At 42.6% G+C, this 22,594-nt stretch overlaps 1 protein-coding gene across 4 annotated transcripts in view; it reads left to right on the top strand.

The window, feature by feature from the left end:
* LOC311259259 (SH3 and multiple ankyrin repeat domains protein 2-like) overlaps window positions 1-22,594 on the top strand; it is a 210,944-nt gene that overhangs the window by 93,701 nt on the left and 94,649 nt on the right. For all 4 annotated transcript variants that reach the window (XM_084356291.1, XM_084356293.1, XM_084356292.1 and 1 more), the window contains one exon: window positions 5,635-5,701. In XM_084356291.1, coding sequence (XP_084212417.1) covers window positions 5,635-5,701 — 67 coding nt within the window. The remainder of the gene's footprint in view (window positions 1-5,634; window positions 5,702-22,594) is intronic.

Genomic DNA, 22,594 nt, shown 5'->3' with positions numbered 1-22,594 from the left:
TCACCTGCGCTATCTGCACACGTTGGTTTGTTTTCTTTGTTCAGAGATCTTTATTGATTTGTTTGGGAAAGATTTTTCTCTCAGGTCAAATTTGAGATACTGAACTTTGTAACAAACTGAATGTCTTTTGTTGTTTGTTGTTGAATCACTGAAGGCTTTTTTGGTGAATATTATTTGAAGTTTTCTAACCCAAACCTGCAAAAAGCCCCCAGGATAAAGCCAAGCTGCTGAATATTTTAAACTGTAAATGACAGTAGTCGGAGTATTGATCTTCCAGATGTGATTGTCTTACGATGGCAGAGTCGTCAGTGCTCATAAAAAAGGGTCAAGTCAAATCAGATGGTGCTAAAAACCAAATGATTTTGGTTCAAACTGATGAAGTCGTGTCTGTCTCCACGTTGCTCCTGCTCACATATACATAAGCTTTTTGTAGATATTAGAAATTAATTTGATGTGTCTTTATCTTTAAAAATGAATCAGCCTCAAGAAAATTGATCATATTTGCCAGTTATTACTAATTTAAATAATGTACTGACATGTTCATGTAAATATTAAAGTAATGTCTCTCTGGTTTGTTGGTCCACTGTAGTCTAACTTTAGTTATTAATCTACGGATGGAAACACTTACTGGAGTCTGATTAGTGTTTAATAAAGTTTGTATTTTATGGGTTTCTGACCCTTTTTTAATCACGCAGCTCTGTTGCATCACGAAGGATCACTGCTCTTTTCTCTTTCCTGTCTTGGACTTTTGTTCTTTATTGATCGTTGATTGATTTTCTTGTCTTTTGATCGGGCAGACTTGTTGCCTGTGCTGATGTCGGATGCGAGTGGCTCACAACGCCGCTCCCCCCCCCCTCCTCTTTGTGTTATACACAACCATTTGTCTCCATGACAACCAAGGGAGATGGGAAAGAATTGATGTGGGGGCGGTGATGGTGGTGGGCGGTCGAATGATAATAAGAGATAAATTAGAACGGCGTTTCCTGTTTCTTATTGGTTACGTTGTTTTATGTGAGCTCATTAATTACAATGAAAGTTGTAACTGCCTCTGCTGCCCTCCGTCACCTCTCCTCAACTCTGGATTCCTCTCAGCGCCTGGGAGGAAAAAGCACAACTGGGCCAGTGAAAGATCAGTGCAGAGAGGCGAGGAGAAGTCAAACGACATATAACGAGATTGGATGATCAGCATGCACCGCTGCCGAGATGCTTGATTAAAACCCTGCACCCAAAGGTCTCTGCTTCAGTGAGCTCCTCACTCAGCAGCACCGTGACTGCCAGTGACTTCATCTGGAGCTCATCGCTTCCTGTCCGCTGCCGTTTCACTGAGGGAGGCTCTCGTGTCCCTCCAGAGGCCGATGCAGAGAGATGCAGAGAGATACAGAGGTGTTATAGTGATGTAATTCATGACATGTTGATACTCCTGCAGAGCCGACGTAACACTCAACACAAACTGAACTGACACATCTATCAGTTGTACAAGTGGTCCTTGACATGAATTATCTGTACAGACACACTGTTGTCTTGCTTAGTGTTGTAACATAGCAACACTGTGTTTCTCATTTCCTCTTTTGGATCGTCACTAACAAGGAAACAAAACAATTACTTTCATTCTCGGGCCAATCACAGCCTTTTAAAAGCAATGAGACTTGAGGGGTAGATCCCGATTGGATGACTGAGAACCCGAGGACACGCCGTGATTATAAACTCGATAGGAAACTGTTTACTGAGGCATCAGTCATTTTCTCATAAGCTTACATACAGTCGGACTTCATTTAGAAACCGGCAGAGCCTGTGTCAACGCAATGTGCTTAAAGGGTAACTCCAACAATTTCCCACGTTAACGTGTGTTTACAGGTCTGAGGGAGTACTACTGCATATGTGAAAAAGCAGTCACTCAGTGGCATTGTGGGTAATGTAGTCTCCAAGTCTTAAAAGGGAAGAAGAATGTGTGGAGTGATGCAGGTGACACCTCTGGTGCTGCTAAATTGATTTTGATCTTTTATTTTAAACTAACGACCCTCTCAGCCTGGATTTTGTCCACGCCGCCTACATTACCCACAATGCAACAGACATAGCCACGGAGTGATGTCACTGGAGGCAATTTATCAGATTACATGCAGCTTCCTCTGGTGACACAAAAGACTTTATACTATAGACTTTTCACTTATGCAATGGTACTCCTCAAGACCGGTATGTAAACACACTTTAAAGGTGCAATACGTAAGATTTGGCCACCTATCAAATTTGTATTGGAAACATATCTGCTGCTTACTTTAGCTGCCCTTAGCTATTTAGCTAAGTTAGCAGTTAGTTGCTGTGTACACTGCTAGCACAGGAGCTGTGGACCGGCACGGGACAGGGCTAGCCCGTATCATGCTAACTTCAGTGGATATCTCTGCAGCTCAAAACATCGATGTCATACTTTTAAAGACTCGTCCACATTCTGTTGATAATTTTAATACATTTTTGAATGTTTACAACAAAAATTCTCACATTTTTCGCCTTAATGTGTGAGATTGGTGGAGTTCAGCACAAAGCAGGGTCTGTTTATCGATATAAAGCCACTGGAATGATGTTAAATCGTTCAGTGTAAACCCTTAAAATCTAATTTAGCTTATTAGCTTCGCCCAGACATCACCACATCAGAACAACACAACAGGTCGGCTGTTTTACTGCCACAAAACAAAGCCCAGTGTGTCTTAGGTTTACTGTTACGGTACCATAAGTGTCCAATGCACAGAGTGAGTGAAGTTGTGATGGTGTTGAAAGGCAAACTGTTACGTCACCATTACAATCAGATCTGAAATAACAACTTCACGTGTCACCCTGTCACTTGATCCTGACGTCTCACTCCATCACATCCAGTGAGGCTGTGCTGGGATCGGGGCTCCTCTGGGACGATATCCTGTCATAGATGTGTCACACGTGCACTGTGGGAGGAGGTCAGCCCGAGTGGGAGATGGAGCAGCGTTAAAGATAACGTCCCCTCCTCCCTCTCACTCACAGGAAACATCACATTTGCTCCACGAAGAAGAAGAAGAAGCACAACGTTACACTGATCGACTCACTGTTTGGTTCAAAGTAAGCATGAAAATGTGGGATACTCGGTATGTTAATGCAGCGTGTTGAAAAATTCAAGAGGATGAGTACTTGTGCATAACATCTTCGTTAGAGGCTCCCGGGTGCTTTTTCTCAGAAATGCTGCGTTTTTATTTATATGGAGAAAAGGTCAAGTGTGGAGGGAGGAGGAGCAGAGTGTTACTACTCCAGCCAACTCCGCTGTAATAATACACCTGCTCTCCATCAGCTCCATCTCTCTTCCTCCTGGATGTTTGTTCTCCAGGAATCAGAGCAGGCAGGCTTATATAACGCTGCCGGGGTTCCCTTGAGGTGTGTGTGCACGCGGCCGTGTGTGTGTGTGTGTGTGTGTGTGTGTGTGTGTGCAGCACATCAGTGGAAAGTGAACCTGACTGTATTCACTCGGATCGTCCTGACTTGAGGTGGACTGTAACCGTGCAGAACTGACTGTAAGCAGCAACATGACAACAGGCAGTGTGATCTGGGTCACTGACAGTGTAACAACCCCTCCAGCCAGCTCGGGAGGAAACCCCTCTACTGCCCCCTGGTGGACACACAGAGGACAGACGGCTTTGTGTGATGTGGCCGGCTGATCACAATCTCACTCTACAAAGTAAAATCACTTCAGTTCTGCAAAATAAAGACAAAAATTCAGTTATTTCTTTTATTTTATTGACAACAAATAGCCAACAGTCAGACATTAAGAAACCAGAAAATAATCTCTGCAACCAAAAATGCAACAGAACAAAGATTCCTTTAACGAGATAAGTCATAAGAAAAACTCCCGTTTACTCAGGGAGGAATTTCATTTTGACTTTTTTTGAGATTGAAAGTTCATTCTGCATCGAAATATATTAATGATAATAATAACGATAAAAATGATAATTCAGGCTCCACAAATAAGCTTTCTTTAGGACTTTCAGTCACATCTCATGGTGTTCCTCTTCTTGCTCTCTAAGACGCACTGTCAGGATTTAATGGCATCTAGAAGCTTTGAGATTGGAGATTGCAACCAATTGAATACCCCTCGTCTCACCTTCCCCTGCAGTGGCCACTAAAAACTGGGCGGTGCAACATGGCAGATAAGAGCAGCTGCTCCCTCTGTAGATATAAACACAACAGTTCTTAGCTTCGTGTGTTTTTACACCAATGAAAACATAACTATTTATATTATATTCAACATCTGCACCCAAATACAGAGTAGTGTCCCCTTTTCTGTTTTCAGATTTAGATTTTTTTTTTGGCATTTGTCCAGAGAAATATATTTAATCAGATCATTTCTGAACGATACGGTTCATAGTCAAAGTAAAACAATAACGTCTGTCCTGACACATCAGCAGTTACACAACAGGAATCATTTCAGCTCGCTGGCTAAGTTAAAGTCAATAAATAATATATTAGATTATAGAAACACTGAATTTTCTATACAGCAAAGGCATCCTCCGAAGGATTGACATATTTAAATCATTTAAACATCAACGTGATATTAAGTGGCCAGAAAAAACCTCAAACCTTTCTGGATTTTTGAGAGAATGTTTCCCTGTTTTATAAATTCAAACGAAACGGACAAAATATTAAAAACACAAAAAAATTTACAGCTGAAAAAGCAAAAGTCTCAAGCAAAGATCTTCACTAGTCGTATTTATTTATTCATATTTGAGCTAATTCTGTTTCAGCTTACACTTTACACTTGTTTCCATTTTACTCTTCGCTCAGTTTAATATTGAAATGAATGATGATAATAACTTTATGTTTACAGCATACACCTTTCAAAACAAATGCCTGCTTCCAGACCCATGAATCACTGAGCATATTGTTCAGTTCCAAGTTCAAATGAATCAAAAAGACGATTCAGTGTCATCAGGTCGATTGAAAGTGGAGAAAAGTCAGAAAAAAATATTTTGTGGGAGAAAAATCGAAGCTACTGGAACAAACTTCATTATAACAAAGAGTTTAATAGAAACAAACTAAACTAAATCTTTGTAGTTTTTATGGTAAGTTTCATCAGTTATATGTTGAAAACATTGACCGATGAATAATGTAACATCTCCTCCGCTGCAGTCCGTCCCGCCTCAGTCTGTCCGTCTTCAACTCTCTCTGCCTCACATGAACATGTGACTTTGCGTGTGCGCTCTGCGTGCACGCCGTCGCGTCATGTGTGAATCTTGACTCGTACACGTGTGTCATAGATTACTAGACTCCCTGCTACAGACGATTTAAGCGATGAGGAGTAGATATTTTAAGTTCAGCGCGGTGGAAAGTTCAGTGATGAAGGAGCTTTTTCTTCTTCCCTTCAGTAACTGTTTATACAATCACCTGTATTTGCGTTTCTTCTGTGGGAGAGAGAGCTTTGCTTTGTTGCAGAAGGATGATATATGGTGCATTGTTATTGATCTGTTATTCAGAATAATAAACACGAACCACTTTTGTAAAATAAAAAAAATCCTTTTCTGCTTTTGATGTTTCTACATAACACTTTCTGGACGAACATGCAAACATGAACTGTGTTTTTTTGTTTCCTCCTCTTCCTCTCTGCTCGTCTATTTCTCTCTGCAGGTCGCCATTATCGCCGGGAACTTTGAGCTCGCAGAACTCATCAAGAACCACAAAGAGAAAGATATAGGTAAGAAGCAAAGCAGCAGCTCTTCTTTTCTTCTCCTCCATCCATCGTTCATCCCTCACCTATTCTTCAGCCGCCCAGCGAGTTTTCCTGAATCTCGCTCAGGATACATTTCAAATCCCCCCGTGGTTTGATCCTCCTAAATGACCTCCCGGTATAATCCCCTCCGCGGGATTACGACAGCGTTGCCAAGAGGATGAAAGTTTATGTTTACACCGGGACAATCCCGGGCCGATTAGGCCGGGAGAAATGATCAATGCCTCAGCCAGTGGGAGCGAACTGATTGGTCGGTTTCCAGAGGTGTCGGCTGGTCTGTGTGAAAGGATTTGTCTGCAGATGGATTTAACAGTTCTCTCTTCATTCTGATTGTTTTTTACACAACATAATGTTCAGTTTCGTGCATCCTGTGTAGGCTTTGGGAAAAACGATTTCAAGCTTTAATACGTTTGTCTTAAAACAACTGGACCATTGGTCTTTACTTTGTTGAGTTGTGTACTGACATCATCCCAGATGTTTCCAACAATGTTCAAACCAGAGAAATCCACAAGTTTCCTCAGTAACAGTCCCTTTTTTATTTTGACATCTGTCGCTGTAACTTCCAGGAGAGAGTCAGAGAGTCAGAGAGTCAGAGAGTGAGGAGGAAGGAGGACGTCAGATGTGACCAAACATAACATGAATAAAACTTTAACACATTAACTCGTCAGTGAACATTTCTGCCTGAGTTACATCAGATTGATTTTCATTGGCAGAGGTGCTCTTTAGCGATGAAGACAAGAATTCCCATGAGCCAGTGCTACTTAACTTAGATGTTTGCTGAGTGTTGTGCCGGGCGGGGCTGCTTGGAGCCGGACAGTTCTGGAGGAATAAACACCCGGAGTCACATCAGATTCTGTTCTGATCCGACGGGAGGAGAGCTCAAAGTTACTTTTTAACTTGTGGGATTAAAAAGTGGATTTATCTTCAGTCCTGTTTATCAGCCTGACTGCAGCAGTGATCCAGATGTGACCTCCACTGTCGGGTGTTTCTGTTCTGTAATGTCGACTGCTGACTGGAGCTGGAGGGGAAATGGACTTTACTTCATGAACGTAACGTTACAGAGAGGAGACAGAGAACCAGAACCAGAACCAGAGTCTGGTCATGTGACTGGTGGTGAGCACACCATTAAACAACCATCATGCGCTGATGATAATCTGTCTGACATGACTCAAATGTTCACAGACGAGGTAATGTTGTCATTTTTATTCACGTTATGTTTCGTCTCATTCTCCAACTTCCTTCCTCTCTGAATCTCTCCTGGGAATGAAACGCACCGTCGCTTTGTGCAAAGTCATTTTTTTTATTTTAAAATAGACATCTTGATTTTGGTGATTGGCAAAATGTAAAAACGACCATTTTGTTTTAAATGCATCCCTGATACAACTCTTATTGCAGTGATGCTGGGATCTACGTTAGTTTGCACACATTGAATTTGGAGGCTTCGTGCTTTTAAATAATATATAGACTGTTTAGCTCCAGTGAGGATTCAAGCAGCCACAATCACAGATAAACTAATGACCCTCTCAGCCTGTATTTTGTCCGCTGCTTTGTGAAAAGGTTACTTTTGTTAGACTCCATGAGGATGCAGGAGGGAGCCGGTATATATTTACTGTATGAGAGTTATTTCACTCTGCATCTGTGTGTGTGAGAGGAACGAGAGGGAGGTGAGAAGACGAGAAAGATTTCTCACGAACATACAAAAATGAAAAAAGAAAAAGATTCTTGAACAAATTCCATGCTGTTTTTTTTTTTCCCTTCTTGCTATTTATTGCATTCGTTGCTTAGTTGCCACTTACTCATTTTATTAATTCTGCAGAGACAGATTGGTGGTGGCAACAGATTCAGCTCCGATTTAACACCTGATCAGAGACACAGTTTCAGCTTTAAAGCCGTGCAAACAACCACAAATCAGCTTCAGTTTACATTAAAAATCAACCACTTTTCTCTCTGCTGCTCACAGCTGGTGTGTTGAATGAATGTAGACTGGAAAATAGTGAACACAGAGGTTGACTCCAGGACTGACTCGGGCCTTTAGAGTAGTTCATGGTGCACAGAGACAGCTCGGGGATTACGGGGCCTCAGAGAAAATGAGAAAAGATGAACAAACAAATGAATATATAAAAGGAGGACAGAGAAAGATTGAGGGGGAAAATGAATGGAGAGAGAGAGAAATCTAATCTAATCTAAAGATGTAATCCCGCAGTTGTTGCCCTCTCTCGTGGACGCCACCCACCAGCGGGCAGCCTCACGCGGAGGCGACCTGGTGAAGGGCTAAAATGGGACACGGTGGCGGTGCAGGATTACCCCAAAGAGCCTTGTTCCTGTCCACCGCCGCTACACACCCCCACCTCCATCCTCCCTCCATTCACAACATCTCGACCCCAACCACGAGGGCTCGGCCTCAGCGGTGACTGGGGTTAGCCACAGGTGATCAGGTAGTCAGTCGGGCTTTCGTTCCCTCTCGTGTTCAGACATCTTTGTTCTGTGTCGGTCCCCTGTGGGCCGGTGGGACTGTGGATTTTGGGATGGGACATCTTTACTTCTGGATTCTCGATTGGCCACCATGGGTTCAGCCTGCTGCAAAGGTTGGTGCCCCCCCACCCCTCCTACGCCCTCCCCCGATGCTCCCATCAACCCTCCACCCGAGCTCCTCGTCTCACTGCCCCACCTTAAACACAGACACACACACACACACACACACACACACACACACACACACACACTCACCCAACCCTTCTCACCAGAGACAGCTTGTGTCGTGTCGAGCCTCTTGCTGGTTATATGCAGCTTTAGTGTGTTTTAATGTACTGACCGTGTGTGTGTGTGTGTGTGTGTGTGTGTGCGTGTGTGTGTGTGTGTGCGCGCGTGTGTGTGTGCGTGTGTGATGTGGTCTTAACACCATAAGCCTCGTGGCTTTCACAGTTTCTCTTGCTGACTCTGTACAGATGATGTAACAGCTCAGCCACACAGATCTTCTACCTCATTACGTCATTCTTTATGTTTCAGTACATGGTCGAGGTCGGTGTCGGTCTGTGCAGAACCAAAATGGCCAATCAGTGGCCAAGACCTCCAGACCCAAATAAAACCACAGTTTAATTTTGAAATATGAAGCACTGAAGCAAAATATCTGTCAGTACCTCTGCACTGGTCTGACCTGCAGGTGTATTTATTAGTGTTTTTCATCATTTTTATGAACGCAGCGTTTTCATGAAGCGTGTGAAATAAAATACCAAAACAGTTAAAATAGAAAAATAAACTAATTAAAGAAGCAGCATTGGGTAAAATCAGGAGTTGCTTTCCGATGAAAGTACAAGACTTAAGAGGAGACATGGACTCGCGCTGCCTCACGTCCTCGGCCCGGTCGTTCCAGAGCCTCGGGGCCCTGACGGGAAAAGCTCTGCCCCCTTTAGTTTTTAACCTGGAAACGGAAGAAGTTTTTTAACCAAAGCCGTAATCTTTCCTAACCTGCCCAAGTAGTTTTGGTGGTTTATTTTGAAAGTTGCATGTTTGTTATTGGTAACTGGACCGTGGATTGAGACTCAGTGGCAGCGACAGGTGGGCCGGTGAGTCTGTCAGACAGTTTGTTGTGATATCGGGTCGTTAATTGGAATCAATAATGAAAAAAATCATTATTTGCAGCTCTGTTTAATGCTCACACTGGTTTACTTTATATTGTTTATGTGCACATCCTGACTTAAATGTGTGTTTAATGAAACTGTCTCATCAGATAAGGCCCACAGCAGCTGCCCCTCTCCCTCAGCCCCTATAATGTGTAAATGCAGCTCTGTACATTGGGTCTAACACAACAGGATCAATCCCACATTGATCTCGATTATTGTATGAGGTAAAATGGATTTAGGCACCAAATGTTCACTGTATATCTTCGTGCCGGTGCATCTTGTATATGAGTTAAAAATATAAACATCGCTGTGTGGGAACAGAAGGTGTTGGATCACAGATGCAGATGTCTGCAGCTGTGATCATCAACAGTCAGCAGTTTACTGCATGTGCTTATTGAATCTGTGCTGCACACAACTCAGCCGCAGGGCGAATTACTCAAATCAAACATTCAGATTTTGTTTTCCATCAACAGAAGGTGCAAGAAATAATCTGTCTGTCACATCTGACGGGACAGCGTGTAAGAATATTAGATTGCAGTGACAGCCGCAGTGTTAACACCTGATGAATGCGGGTCAGACACACGGGAGGGAGCAGCGCCGAGCGCCGGAGCTGCACGTTAATATGATCTTCATTTGGTGGTTATGAGACTTGGAAGTTTTTAATCAATCAGCCAGTTGTTTCATATGAGTTAACTCAGAGAGCTCAGATGATTATTGTAACTTCAACTTCCAGTTGCTTGAACTCAGAGAATTCAGTGCTGCCATCATTTCCCACACGGAGACAAAGTCGGACAAAGCTGTGAAATAGGACACAATGTGACCGGTGAAGGAGAAAGGAAGGCTTCTCAAAGGGCACTGCCAGCCATATATGTAGCCTGACGTAAGTGTGTGTGTGTGTGTGTGTGTGTGTGTGTGTGTGTGTGTGACCCATATACTGCAGTTTACAGTCATTACAGGGCTGTGCATGGACAAAAAAATAGGGCAAAATGCTGAAGATGAAGACTGTTCTACTGCAGACCAGTTACTATTATCATTATTATTATTATTATTGTTATTATTATTAGTGGCAGTAAATCAACTCACTCACACTGGATGTTTGAGGTTAATGTCTTTATTTTGACATCCTGCTGGACGATATTTCTTTTTCACAAACACAATCAAGTCATTTTTTCTGAATACTTTGAGTCGATCGAATACAATTTCCATCTGTTTTATTTTCCGCCCTCGCCTGGCACCAACAGATACATATCATTTTCATTTAACACTGTTGTTCACGTCTCTGACCCGGAGAAACTAGTCTCTCATGACTCCCACTTTGATGACTGCAGCTCTTTCTGTTTTGGCATCACGCCTTCTTCTTCTGTCGTCTTCTCGTCTCCAACTAGTCCACAGCGCTGTAACGAGGGTCCCAGCGAAACTCCAAAGTCTCCTGTCCGTCCCTAAACCCAGAGCTAATTGTTACGTGACAGGTGACTCATTCTGTCCTAAAACCTTTCCAAACAGGAAGTAATGTCTCAACTCATATTGGATGATTTGCCATGAAGTTTGGTACAAACCTTCATGTCCCACCACAGGATTAACTGGAGTGGCTTTGATTCTTTTGATATTTCTTCTCGCACCATCATCAGGACCAGAGCGGACAGTGTCTAATGGTTAACATTAACTTTGGTTAATGAACCAATAAAACTGCAAAACTAATTACAGTCCCATCAGCGTAAACATGATATCAGCCTGTTGCGAGCATGCTTCTCTCAATAAGGCCTCAAAGAGCCGCAAATGTGGGTGTAGAGTTATTTTTTATTTTTACTTTTCCTTCTCTTGTCCTCTCCATCTTCTCTTCTTTTACTCTTTGCACTGTGAAGCACTTTGGATCAATTCTGTTACGTATATACATTCGATATAACTGCATACCTGCAAATATATATATATATATATATATATATATATATACTGTACATGCAATAAGTGACACAGTATCACTTGTAATCAGCCAGTGATGCCTGTCTGTGTATCAGTCATGATCTAAGAACATTAAAGGAACACTTCACCTGAAAAATTAAAATGTAGTCAGTGTGTACTCAGGCTCGTGCTGATCGAAGTTTCCTTATCCACAAAACTTTTCTGGAGCTTCACAGTAAAACAGAGTTGCAGCATTCTGCTAAACAACTGAAGCAGCTGGAAAAAACAACCAACAAAAAATTTGAAAAATGGCACGATGCAGCTCGTCCGGTCTTCGGAGTGCTAACGCTTTGAGTTTAGCAGCTACAGAGAAGACTTTGGCTTAAAAAAAGGGTGTAAATAACTTCTTTTCAAATCAGTTAATCTAAACAAGTTTAGGGGGAACTTATCCTCTGAGACGCACAGGTGACAAGTTAAAGAAAAAACATTTGAATCAGATGTAAACGACCTTCACAGTCACCCGTTTCCAACTGTCATCGAAACACCAAATGAGAGAATATCAAAGAAAGATCTTCCTTCCTTCCTCTTTCATTTGTAACCAATCTGTAAAGTATATCTCACATTACAATGGTTTGGTGTAATATTTATTTAATAGATCATAACACAGTTTTACAGTATGTACCTACAACATAATAAGTATCTGTGAACAAATAACCGTCCAACAGACCGATAATGAACACATTTACACACGTCCACAGAAGTCTCTTCGTCTTTCCCATTAATTCCTAACACATTTCCATTTTTAGATATAGACTTTCATTAGCAGCAGTGAACACGAGCCGGGGTCACGGCAGAGACGAACAACAACACGACAATAATGGACAAACATTTACACTGCTGGTACAGCAGGCCGCTAATTCTGAAATATGCTTCTGCAAAAAGATTATTTAGTTTCATTACAACTGGCTCTCACACTGAAATGAGACACACACACACACACACACACACACACACACACACACGTACACACAGTAAAATGAATGAGTGTGTGGTGAGGATGTCTGCAGCAGATATGTGTTGTATTTGTCCTCTCCATACAGCAGTAAGCCTGGGTAAGAATGATTGACAGATGGGCGTATTAGACCGCCCGCTGCCAGAGTGTGATAATCCGACAGGGAGTATGTATTGACCAAACACACACTGTCATACTTACACACACACACACACACACACTGTCTCACATGCACGTGACACACTCTCACATTCACACACACATTAACCACGTTCACACTCTTCTGTTCCCAGTGTGCTGCAGGATTTACAGTTTAGACAGTTTCTAAATGTTTCTTAAAGCTGGAGTTGGTTCTGAACTGCACCTGAACACGAGCCAATCCCTGCGAGAGCCCCGAGAAATGACTTTCAAAATCCTCCCAAAAAATCCAGAGCTGCTGACACGCAGCAGGATCTGCTGCAGGAAAACAGACATCTACCTGTCAGCCGGTGAAAAGTCACGCAGGGCAGGAGGGACGGCATGTTTATGCATCAGGGTTTATTTTTACACTCACTCAGTGTGAGGCGCTGGTTAAAGACAGCTAACCCACTGATTCAAGTTTGTGTTAGTGCTTCAACTCCAAACAATGTTATACTCCCGACTCCACAAGCTCTACGTCTTCTGGGTCGGCGACCTTTAGCTTTAAACTGTGACGCTGTAGGTTTGACTCCTACTCCTCTTCTGATTGGTTGCTCTCGTTAGATATGTTTTCTGCACTTGACTCAAATGTGAGTCTGGTTATGTTTGGGTTTTTTTTCGGTTCTGATGCAGCGAGAAATTAGCTTTAGTTTCCCCAGTAAACACACCAACCTCCTCGTCCTCCTTAAGGCCTTAATTAGAGACATTTTATCAGTTTTTGTATCTTCAGTTTTGAGTTTTAAATCACAATAATATGCTTAAAAGTTGCAGTAAAAAGATTTTTTGTCTTTTCATTTTGTTTTTCCTTTGGTCTCCTGTAATGTAGTACTATTAAAACTTGTGCAGACGGTCATTGCTCTGTCTAGAGGTGACTGTTAATGTCACTTATTGTTGCACCCTGGTCAGACTTTCCTGTGTGACTCAGCTGTGGTGGAAGCTGTCACCTCTGCCTGCAGGAGATGAACTCTCTGCAGGAAAACGTTTGGCGGGGGGGCATTTGGCATTTACATCCACGTTCATCCACAGAGTCGCCCTCTCCATCGCTTCTTCTCTTGTTTGACACGGTAATAGTTAAAATGTGTTGGCTCATCTTCCCTCCACCTTCTGAACTCTGAAGCTTTGATTGGTTTTGGCAGGAGCTGCTGTAGCTGAGGTCTGTCCAAGTGTTTCTAACTATATGTGGCACCAGTCTGCAGTACTGTCAGTGTGTAACACATTCCTCTGGCAGATAGTAGAGCTGGAAAAGCAACAACACAAAAAAAATAAAAATAAATAAGCATCCATATATAACCTTTATTTAATCAGGTAACATATTTTAATCACAACATTTGCTTTTTATGAAAGTATGAGGAATAAAGAGTTATATAATGAGCAGAAATGACGAGTAATTACATTTTAGTTCATTTAGGAATTTTTAAGAAATGAATCACCAATAATTTGGAACATTTCTCAGGCAAAACACTTAACTTTCTTTGGCAATATGTTGCTTTTTTGTCATTTTAAATTGGATATCTTTCACGATGTGGACAGTCGATATCTTTAAGCAATTTGAAGATCACCTTGATTTTATCGACTTGATTTTAAAAATTACAAAAGCTCAGTGAAGAGGTTCAGAATCGTCTCTCTTCCACAAAAAGAAAGTTGTTTTATATGTCTTTGAATATAAATAAGTGAAGGACTCACGTTCATTTATTCATCACTATTAAATGTTCTCTTTCCTCAAACGAGGTTCCTCCTGTGTCTTATATCCACACTCTGAAATCTGTGCTATATTTGGCTGATTGTGCCAGCAGTGTCCTCAGGAAGGAGGACAAATTGACTCGCACAATTTCAACATCCTGTCAGCGAGGAAGAAGAACTTAATTCACACAGATTTGATGATTTATTTATTTCACACGATGTGCTACATTTGTGTTTTCTCACATCTTAAGCTGCTGCAACAAGTCTTGTATACAAAGTGTTCTGTCCTCATGAAAAGGTAAATTTATTCTGAGAACACGAGCTGGAAATTAGCATACAGCCCCGAGGAGAGCGCTCATTCACTGGGTGACAAACAGCTAAACTGCTCATTAGTATTGATTGGTGTTATAATTAGATTCGACTATATGATGTGGGTGTGAGCTGCATTTACTGATAAACATGGTTCAGTAGCAACAGAAAATTACCTGCTATCTCTCTCTGTGTGTGTGTGTGTGTGTGTGTGTGTGTGTGTGTGTGTGTGTGTGTGTGTGTGTGTGTGTGTGTGTGTGTGTGTGTGTGTGTGTCAGATCCGGTGCATTCCTTCACAGACAGGTGCCTCTGGCATCATAATGACATTATAATTACTGATTGCCCTACAGAACAATTACAGGTGCGACGTGTACATCTGTGCTGCTTATTTTAAGACAAAATTCACAACACAGAAGGTCCGAAGTTCTACTCTTTTTGGCCGATAATTTGTGGACAAGCTGTGCGTCTGCTGTTTCCTTCCCATCATGCCCCTGTGCAGTCAGGTCCCTCAAGAATTTGTATTCCTTTGTTTTCCTGTGTTGACTGACCTGCACAGACGACACCGCCGTCACTCATTAAAATAAATGTGAGCTAAGTGCGTTCGTGCAAACCACAGATACCTTAAAACTGAACGTTTCTTTGTGTTGCAACTTTAGTTTGTTTAGGTTGAATTTTCTATTCCTCTCCTGTCACAGCGCTGTGCTGATGCCCTGCTTAGGTTTAGGCACAGAAAAACATTTGGATAAGGTTAGAAAACATCATGGTTTGGTTTAAAATACCTGTTTTGGTCACCACGATCATGAATGGAGATGGACTGACTTCCTGTGAAAAATAGGCGGGTATGTCGCCACAAAAATGGCTGAAAATATCCCCAGGTGTCTGGATAAAAATATCCAGTGGTGCGACTTGAACTGCAGACAGTCGTTTGGCAGCCCTGTTGACTGTAATAACACCACCTCCATCTCCTCCACCTCCCAATGTGAAAACTGGTTAATGACCATATTCTGTAATGTGAACGCAATATGACAGGTTCGGATGTATCTGTGGTTTACAGAAACGTCACCTGCAAACATGATATCCTGGTGACCGGGCTGACGCATTACAAACAACGACGCAAGTTCAGTTCATTACAGGAGGAAATCAACAGTCTTGCAGGGTGATGCACAGAGAACAAAAATCCAAGGACCTGACTGTTTTTTTTCTTAGAAAAAAGGGGGAAAAGACACAGACCCCTGTCTGCATCAGTGGAGCCAACCTGTCATGGTCTTCACACATCTCCACCCTGGTACAAAAAAAGCCCAGAAAAGGCTCGACTTCTCACTGAAACTTAAGAAGGTTAAATTCTGGAGCCAGATTCTTGTTTTTGTGCCCGACCCAGGACAGGACGGCTCTGCAGCAGGTGATTAAAACCACCCAGAACATCAGTGGTACATCAGTGGTGCCGTCTACAGAGCATCAGTGAAGTGAGATGTCTGCACAGAGCACAAAGATATTAAAGACAACACCCACCCAGGCACCGTCTGTTCACCCTGCTGCCATCTGACAACGGATACAGAAGTATCTGCTGCCGTACCACCGGACTACAGAGCAGCTTCACTCGTTCCTCTGTGGAAAGAAGGCTACAATCTTTTATTATAAAATAACAATTCAATTAATCTTGAATCTTGAATCTTGAATCTGAAACCTTTGGGACGAACTGGAACTTCAAATGCAAGCCAGCCCTTATCGCCCGCCATCAGTGTTGGACCTCAGTAATGCTCTTGTGTTTGAATGGGAGGAAATCCCTGCGGCAGGTTCAACATCGGCTGGAAAGATGTCGAGGGTTAGTGTGTCCATATACATTTGGCCATGTAGTGTAATCAGGTGACTGACATATCAACCCGAAATGAAAACCTTGGATTATCAAACAAATCAGTACATAGATTACATTTTTTTAAACTGGAAATATTGGTAAGTAGACGTGTATTTTCCTCCATAGTTCATAATTCGACTCATTTGTTTGAAGTCTCAGTGCACAGCATGGAAACACCCATGAAGGAAATCTGCTCTCATCACTACATTACTGCATACTTTATGACAACATATGCTTTGCACGAGCCATCTGCTACGTTGCTCCACAGCGGGGTCAGCTCTTGGTGAATTTGTATCAGTGTGTCACCACGTTTGAAGCGGCGGTGGAAGGAAGCGAGCGGGGAAATAGAGACGGCGAGCTTTAACAAGCCTTCATTAGGCAGGACAGTGTGTAACCAGATGGCTTCACACCACAGCAGAGCGCGACATTAAAGTGGAAGCAGAACAAGTACAGAGAGAGGGAGTCATATTAATGTACGTTACATCATACAACAGGCAGGTGTGCACGTTGTGCAGCTGTAATGATGTATGGAGCCACCCCCCCTCTCTGAGTTGCTTAGCAACAACACAGATTTGTTTCTTGAAGAAGCTGCTCACCGGTCCACCATCGCTCAAATCCCATTTTTTCCCCCCTTCATCCTCTGCTCCCAACAACTGGCTGATATCAAGATAAACTTCCTGAAAGTGATCTATAGAATAAAATATCCATCAGCCTCAGCTTCATTCAAAGAAACCGTCCTTCGTTGTCTTCCTCTATGCAGCTGAAGATCTTCACGTAGACCAAACCTAAAAAAATATGAATCGAGTTCATTTGTCTAAAATAAGAAACTTAAAGAAATGCAATTACTGGTTAGTCTCTTTAAACACACATGGTTGAATGGTGGAATAATTAAATTTGTTGTTTAATATCGACAGATTTTCCTCTTGAATGAACTTTATCTAACTTTGAGCTTTTTATAAAACCAGGATCTGTTTTTATCTCGCTGTTGTTAAGCACACAAGGTGACGTACATCCAGGGAACCAGTGCGTACTTTCCATTTTTGCATTTTGGTAATGGAATTTATATTTACACTTGGTTTACATCACATCTTCATCTCTGTACTGTGTGTGTGTGTGTGTGTGTGTGTGTGTGTGTGTGTGTGTGTGTGTGTGTGTGTGTGTGTGTGTGTGTGTGTGTGTGTGTGTGTGTGTGTGTGTGTGTGTCTTGGGGTTTCAATCTGCACCGTCAGTTGTTATTTCGCTCCGTTCTTTTCATGTTTTATTCATCTGATATGTGCAAATGAATCGACTGTAAACACCTGAGGCTGCGACTGTAAATGAGAATCACACGACTGAATGTGATTTTATCTTTTTATCTTTTCAAATGTGACGATGGCTGATATCAGTCTGATGATATTCAATAAAAGTTCAAGTTGCTTTTCTGTTTTTTCACATTTCATTGTCAGAAATTAGAGTTTGATTTTGTCTCCAGAACAAACAGCCTCTGAGGAAACATTCAGACTCTCCCCTGAAGCCACACGAGTGTAAATCTCTGAGCAGTTACTGCCCTTTAAATGAACACGTGCTTGAGAAAATGTTATTTAATAGTGTAAACAAACAATATTATAAAACTGATTTGCAGTCTGTTTTGTCAGAGAACAGATCTAATGACCAACATCTGACATTTGATAAGAGGCCGTCATGTTCTTCATCTTTCTTCTTTTGGAAATCTTGTTTTCAGTCACATGATTTAAATTATTTCAGGTATTTGTAATTAAACGTGTACAACTACAAGTTCAACCTCGAGCCTCCAGATGAGCTCACGTGTCTCCCTGGCGAAGAGATTTGTGTCGATGTGTGAAGGTGTTGATTATTAAACTATGATTACTTTTTATGGTGTTTTATAAAACTATTTTATCAAGCAAATATCACACAAAACCATCAATCAGACCATCAGTTAGAGTGAAAACCAACATCAGTGAGGTGTTGTCCATCAGCGCGTCTTGTCATACATAAATGAAAAATTAAAGTCTGTAAACTCATTCATGCTACACAAACATGCAACATATAAACAGTTATCTATACACATATGAAACACGTGGTGCATTTTTTGAAACACTGTCCGTAGCATCAGTGACGTAAACACAGAGTCCACCTCTCCTCCAGCTGTAGTCCTGCGCTCTGTTGGGTCAGAACACGTCCTCCCGTCAGTGTAACAGCTTGAACCCAGGACGTTGTGGTGGAGACAGGTCTCTGTAAAGATGTAGAGACAACAGTCACTGCTTTTTCTTTGTCTGAGTCCCATTTCCATTATTTCATTTCCCTGCAGCCGGACGTCAGCCAGGAGAAGTCCAAACTTTATTTACTCAGGGGCGTTCGCTCAGAGGAAGCCTCTCTTTATCAGGAACGCCCCGATCACATTCACACCTACTACCACAGTGTGATCTGTCGGCCACTGAGCAGCTCCACTGGAGTGATTGGGGTGAACAGCCTCTCAGTGGTGGTAACACGGGGCAGGTGCTGCTCTTTAACTCGCCCCACCCAGGTTTATCCTGCAGGTCTGAGAATGAATTGGTGACCTTCCAGGCACAAGCTCGCTTCTCTGACCTTTAGGACGCCACTGGCCAGTTTGCAAGGTGAGCAGTGTTTAGATGCAGAAAATGTTTTTAGGTCATTCAGAAACAGCGTTTCCTCTCCAGAGTTGTATTCTGCCTCCACACAGGTGACAGCCACGGCCAGAGGCGTCATGTTTTCAGGTTGGGCGTACGTACCATTCTTGTGAACACAATATCTCAGGAACAAAGGGGATCCCCTCAGATTTTGGCACAAACGTCCACTTGGACTCGAGTATGAACATAATGTTCTTCAGAAACACTTGTCTGGCCATTATTCAACACCTTCACTCAGGAACAGAAGGGAGATTGTGATCATATTTCACATTTGGTCAGATGCTGAATCAGTGGCGCTGATCTTCAAACTGTGCTGATTGCAGAGATGTTCAGTGCTGCTGAGCTGAACGTGTGTGAAGCATCAACATTTAAAAATCTGTAACGTCTTTGCGTTCTATCAGAATCAGCTTTATTCACCGAGCATGTGAACACGGACGAGGACTGACTGTGTTTTGTTTCTCTGAATGAACCTTCACACTGACAGACATACAGCAGCAGCTGATTGGTTTGGCTGATATTGATCTTCAGATGATTGTGATGAAGTTCTCCATCAGTCCTCTGTAGTCGTCTGTAAAATCAGTCTCTAAGTGAAGACAGCGTGTTAGCGATGACTTCGATTCACCAAGAACTACAATTAATACTTTTTAAGTGTTCACTACATGTTAAATGAGTCGGGACAGACGTGGGTGAACCGCAGCGTGTCTGAGGTTTACAACAACAACAACAACAACAACAACAACAAGGCGTTATTCCAGTTCAACTTCACATTGTCCTCACATCTTTGTCACATCTGTGACTCTGTGGAATCATCTGCATCTCCTCCAAACATCTCTGCTGTCTGTTGCTTTGAAAGCAGTCTGTACTGAGCTGAACCCACACCTTCTGCACCACCTTCCTTCTGCACCTTTCTTGCTCCTGTCACTGCCACTGCATTGGCTTCTGCTCGGATTACAGTGAGACTCCACTGTGACTCCACCGTGCAGTTGTGCAGCGCGCTCTCCTCATGGGAGAGAAAGAGAGGGAGAGAGGGGAGGTGTGTGAGGGGCGGGCCAAGGGAAGTCATGTGTGTGTGAGAGTGTGTGTGTGTGTGCGTGTGTGTGTGTGTGTGTGTGTCAGCGGAGGGGCTCGCGCTGGCTCCGGGAGGCGGTGGTAGTGGAAGGCGTGAGCGGGATCATGTGCGCTGCGCGCGGCAGCTCCTCTCCGCTGAGTCGCTGTCCGCGGTGCTGAGCGGCTCTGAGTCCTGTGACATGCACCAACTGTGACGGAGTAGCAAAGGAGTGAAAATGAAGTCGATCATCAATGCCTTAAAAAAGGAAGGTAAGCAGCCGGCTCTGGCTTTTGTCACTTTTAAATCAGGCGCGTCGGTTTTTCGGGTGTTTCGTGCGCGTAAAAGCTCCAAGCGTCAACTTCAGGTGAATGTGGAGCGATTCTCTTCAAGAAAAGTGCTCGTGCATCCTCTTCCATGTGTTTAAAAGTGCTTAGCATCACTCGAGGTATTTTTACCGCCGCTATTAGGGTGTAGGTAGGTCGGCGCGTATTTAGGTTACAAGAATAATCTCCTTTTTTTTTTTGTTCGGACGAGAGAGAAAAGGAGGCAGCGCCAGTTTTTAGGTCATAGAGAGAGAAATGGGACTCCGAGGTGGAGAAAACACCCACAGACGTGACTATGTGCCGCTTCCCTCACCCGAACAGAACCTAAACAGCCCGTCCATCTGCCTGCGTGTGAAACCATGTTGGCGGCTTGACGCTTTGACTGTTTTCTCAATGAAGACTGGAGGCTGTGGAGCGACCGGCGCAGCGGGCTGCAGCCTATAGCCGGGAGAGCTGGCAGATCTGGCTTCTGTAGGAATGAAGTGACACTGAGTGCACAGCTTGTTTTGTGCACTTCTACATCCGGAGCTATTTTTTTTATTATGAATGCTTCCTAAACACTCAGTAGCACTAGTAAGTAGGATGCTTTGGGTGAATGCTGCTGTATTGGATTGCATTAGTTGTAACTGTTTGAAATGTGTGTGTGTGTGTGTGTGTGTGTGTGTGTGTGTGTGTGTGCGCTGCAGGCTGCTGCAGCTGCCAGATAACATATTTATGATGTCACTGAAGCTTCCAATGGCAGAAAGTCAAATCTAGTTTGTAAAGACAGAAGGTCAAATGTTTCAGTCTTCAGTCATTCACTTCTATTCTTGGAGAAAACTCCGACCCTCTGGTGTGTCAGGAAACAAAGATGTTGAATCATTTATTTTGTAAGAATGAAACTTGTGTGTCCGAACTGATTCGTACCAGTAAAATCTGCAGCAGAGAACTTGTGCTTCAGGCTTTCTGAGCTCCTGCTGTCACATCTGAACTCTTCAGACTTTCTTGCAGCTGTTTGATGGCAGAAAGATTCAAACCAGTGACTGGATGAGAACAAACCTGAAGGTGACATTAACTGAGCGTGCAGATATGAGAATGTGATGATTGTTGACCCTAACGCCAGAGAAATGAGTGACCGATCTGCCAGATTCAATGACAGCGTCACTATAAAAATGTAAATCTGAAATCCTCCCATCATTCACTAAAAACAGCAGCTTATAGAAACTATAAATACTCTGTAGTGAGCCGTAAATTGCGGTTGCGGGAACTTATGAATCATCACCATTTTGCGTCACCACTGACAGCGTAATTTCACATGACTGTAATTTACCCATCTGTCATGTCATACGCACAGGCAGAGCCGTGCATTGTGGGATTTTTATAACATGTAAGGAGCTCACAGTCGCCGCGTTTCTGCTCCATTGTAGGAAGCTCTAATGTGGACTGAATACAGGAATATATTAAATGTTGACAATTCAGAAGGTGAAATAAAATGTTTCAAACAGGGACACAGAGGAGACGTCCTCCGGGCTTCAAGAACCCGATCCACAAACACCCAAAACACTCCAGAACACCAGCTGTCTCAATGTAGAGTGAAAGGTGATGTCATCAACATGGTATAAAGAAATAGAAGCTGTTCTGACAACAAGAGCTTTAAATGTCTTTTTAATCTGCGTCCAAACAAACTTTAGTCTGCAGGTTGTCTTCAGAACCAGAACATGTCAAAGTGCACTCGGTGGATGGATTCATGTTGCTGCCACACGTCACCAACTCCCTTCACTTAAACTGAAGAGAGCCATCTGATGGAAGTTTAAAATATTACATCTTCTTATAAATGTGAATGTTTGTTAAACCAAACACAAGTTGATCATTTTAATTATCAGACATGAGAGGAGACATAAAGTTCTGCAGCCTGAACAACAAAATAAGTCTTTAATGATCTGTTGTGTTGAATCAGACCAGCAGGATGTGTCAGTGTCTCACTGATCAATACAAACTTAGATCAAACTATGAGTGTGTTGTAATTTGCCGCCTCTGAGGTTAAAGGTCCTGTTTATAAGAAAAGTAGATTTTTGAGTCTCGTTCCCAACTCGTCCAAAACTGACGCACACTCGCCCTCCATTTTTATTTTTATTAAATTAATATCAGCAGTCCTCTGAACACTGAGGAGGTCCTCAGAGTTACTGAAGCGGGCCAGATTATTGTGAGATGATATTTTTAAACTGCATATTTTTTCAAAATTGTAACAACTGAACAAACAAAACATTAACATGAATCCAACAAATTATTAGAAAAGATAAATTCATTAAAAAA

The sequence above is a fragment of the Pagrus pagrus genome (assembly GCF_965226575.1).
Source record: "Pagrus pagrus genome assembly, chromosome: 1".
In the NCBI taxonomy this organism is placed as follows: domain Eukaryota; kingdom Metazoa; phylum Chordata; class Actinopteri; order Spariformes; family Sparidae; genus Pagrus; species Pagrus pagrus.
This window is presented reverse-complemented; position numbering and strand designations above follow the sequence as displayed.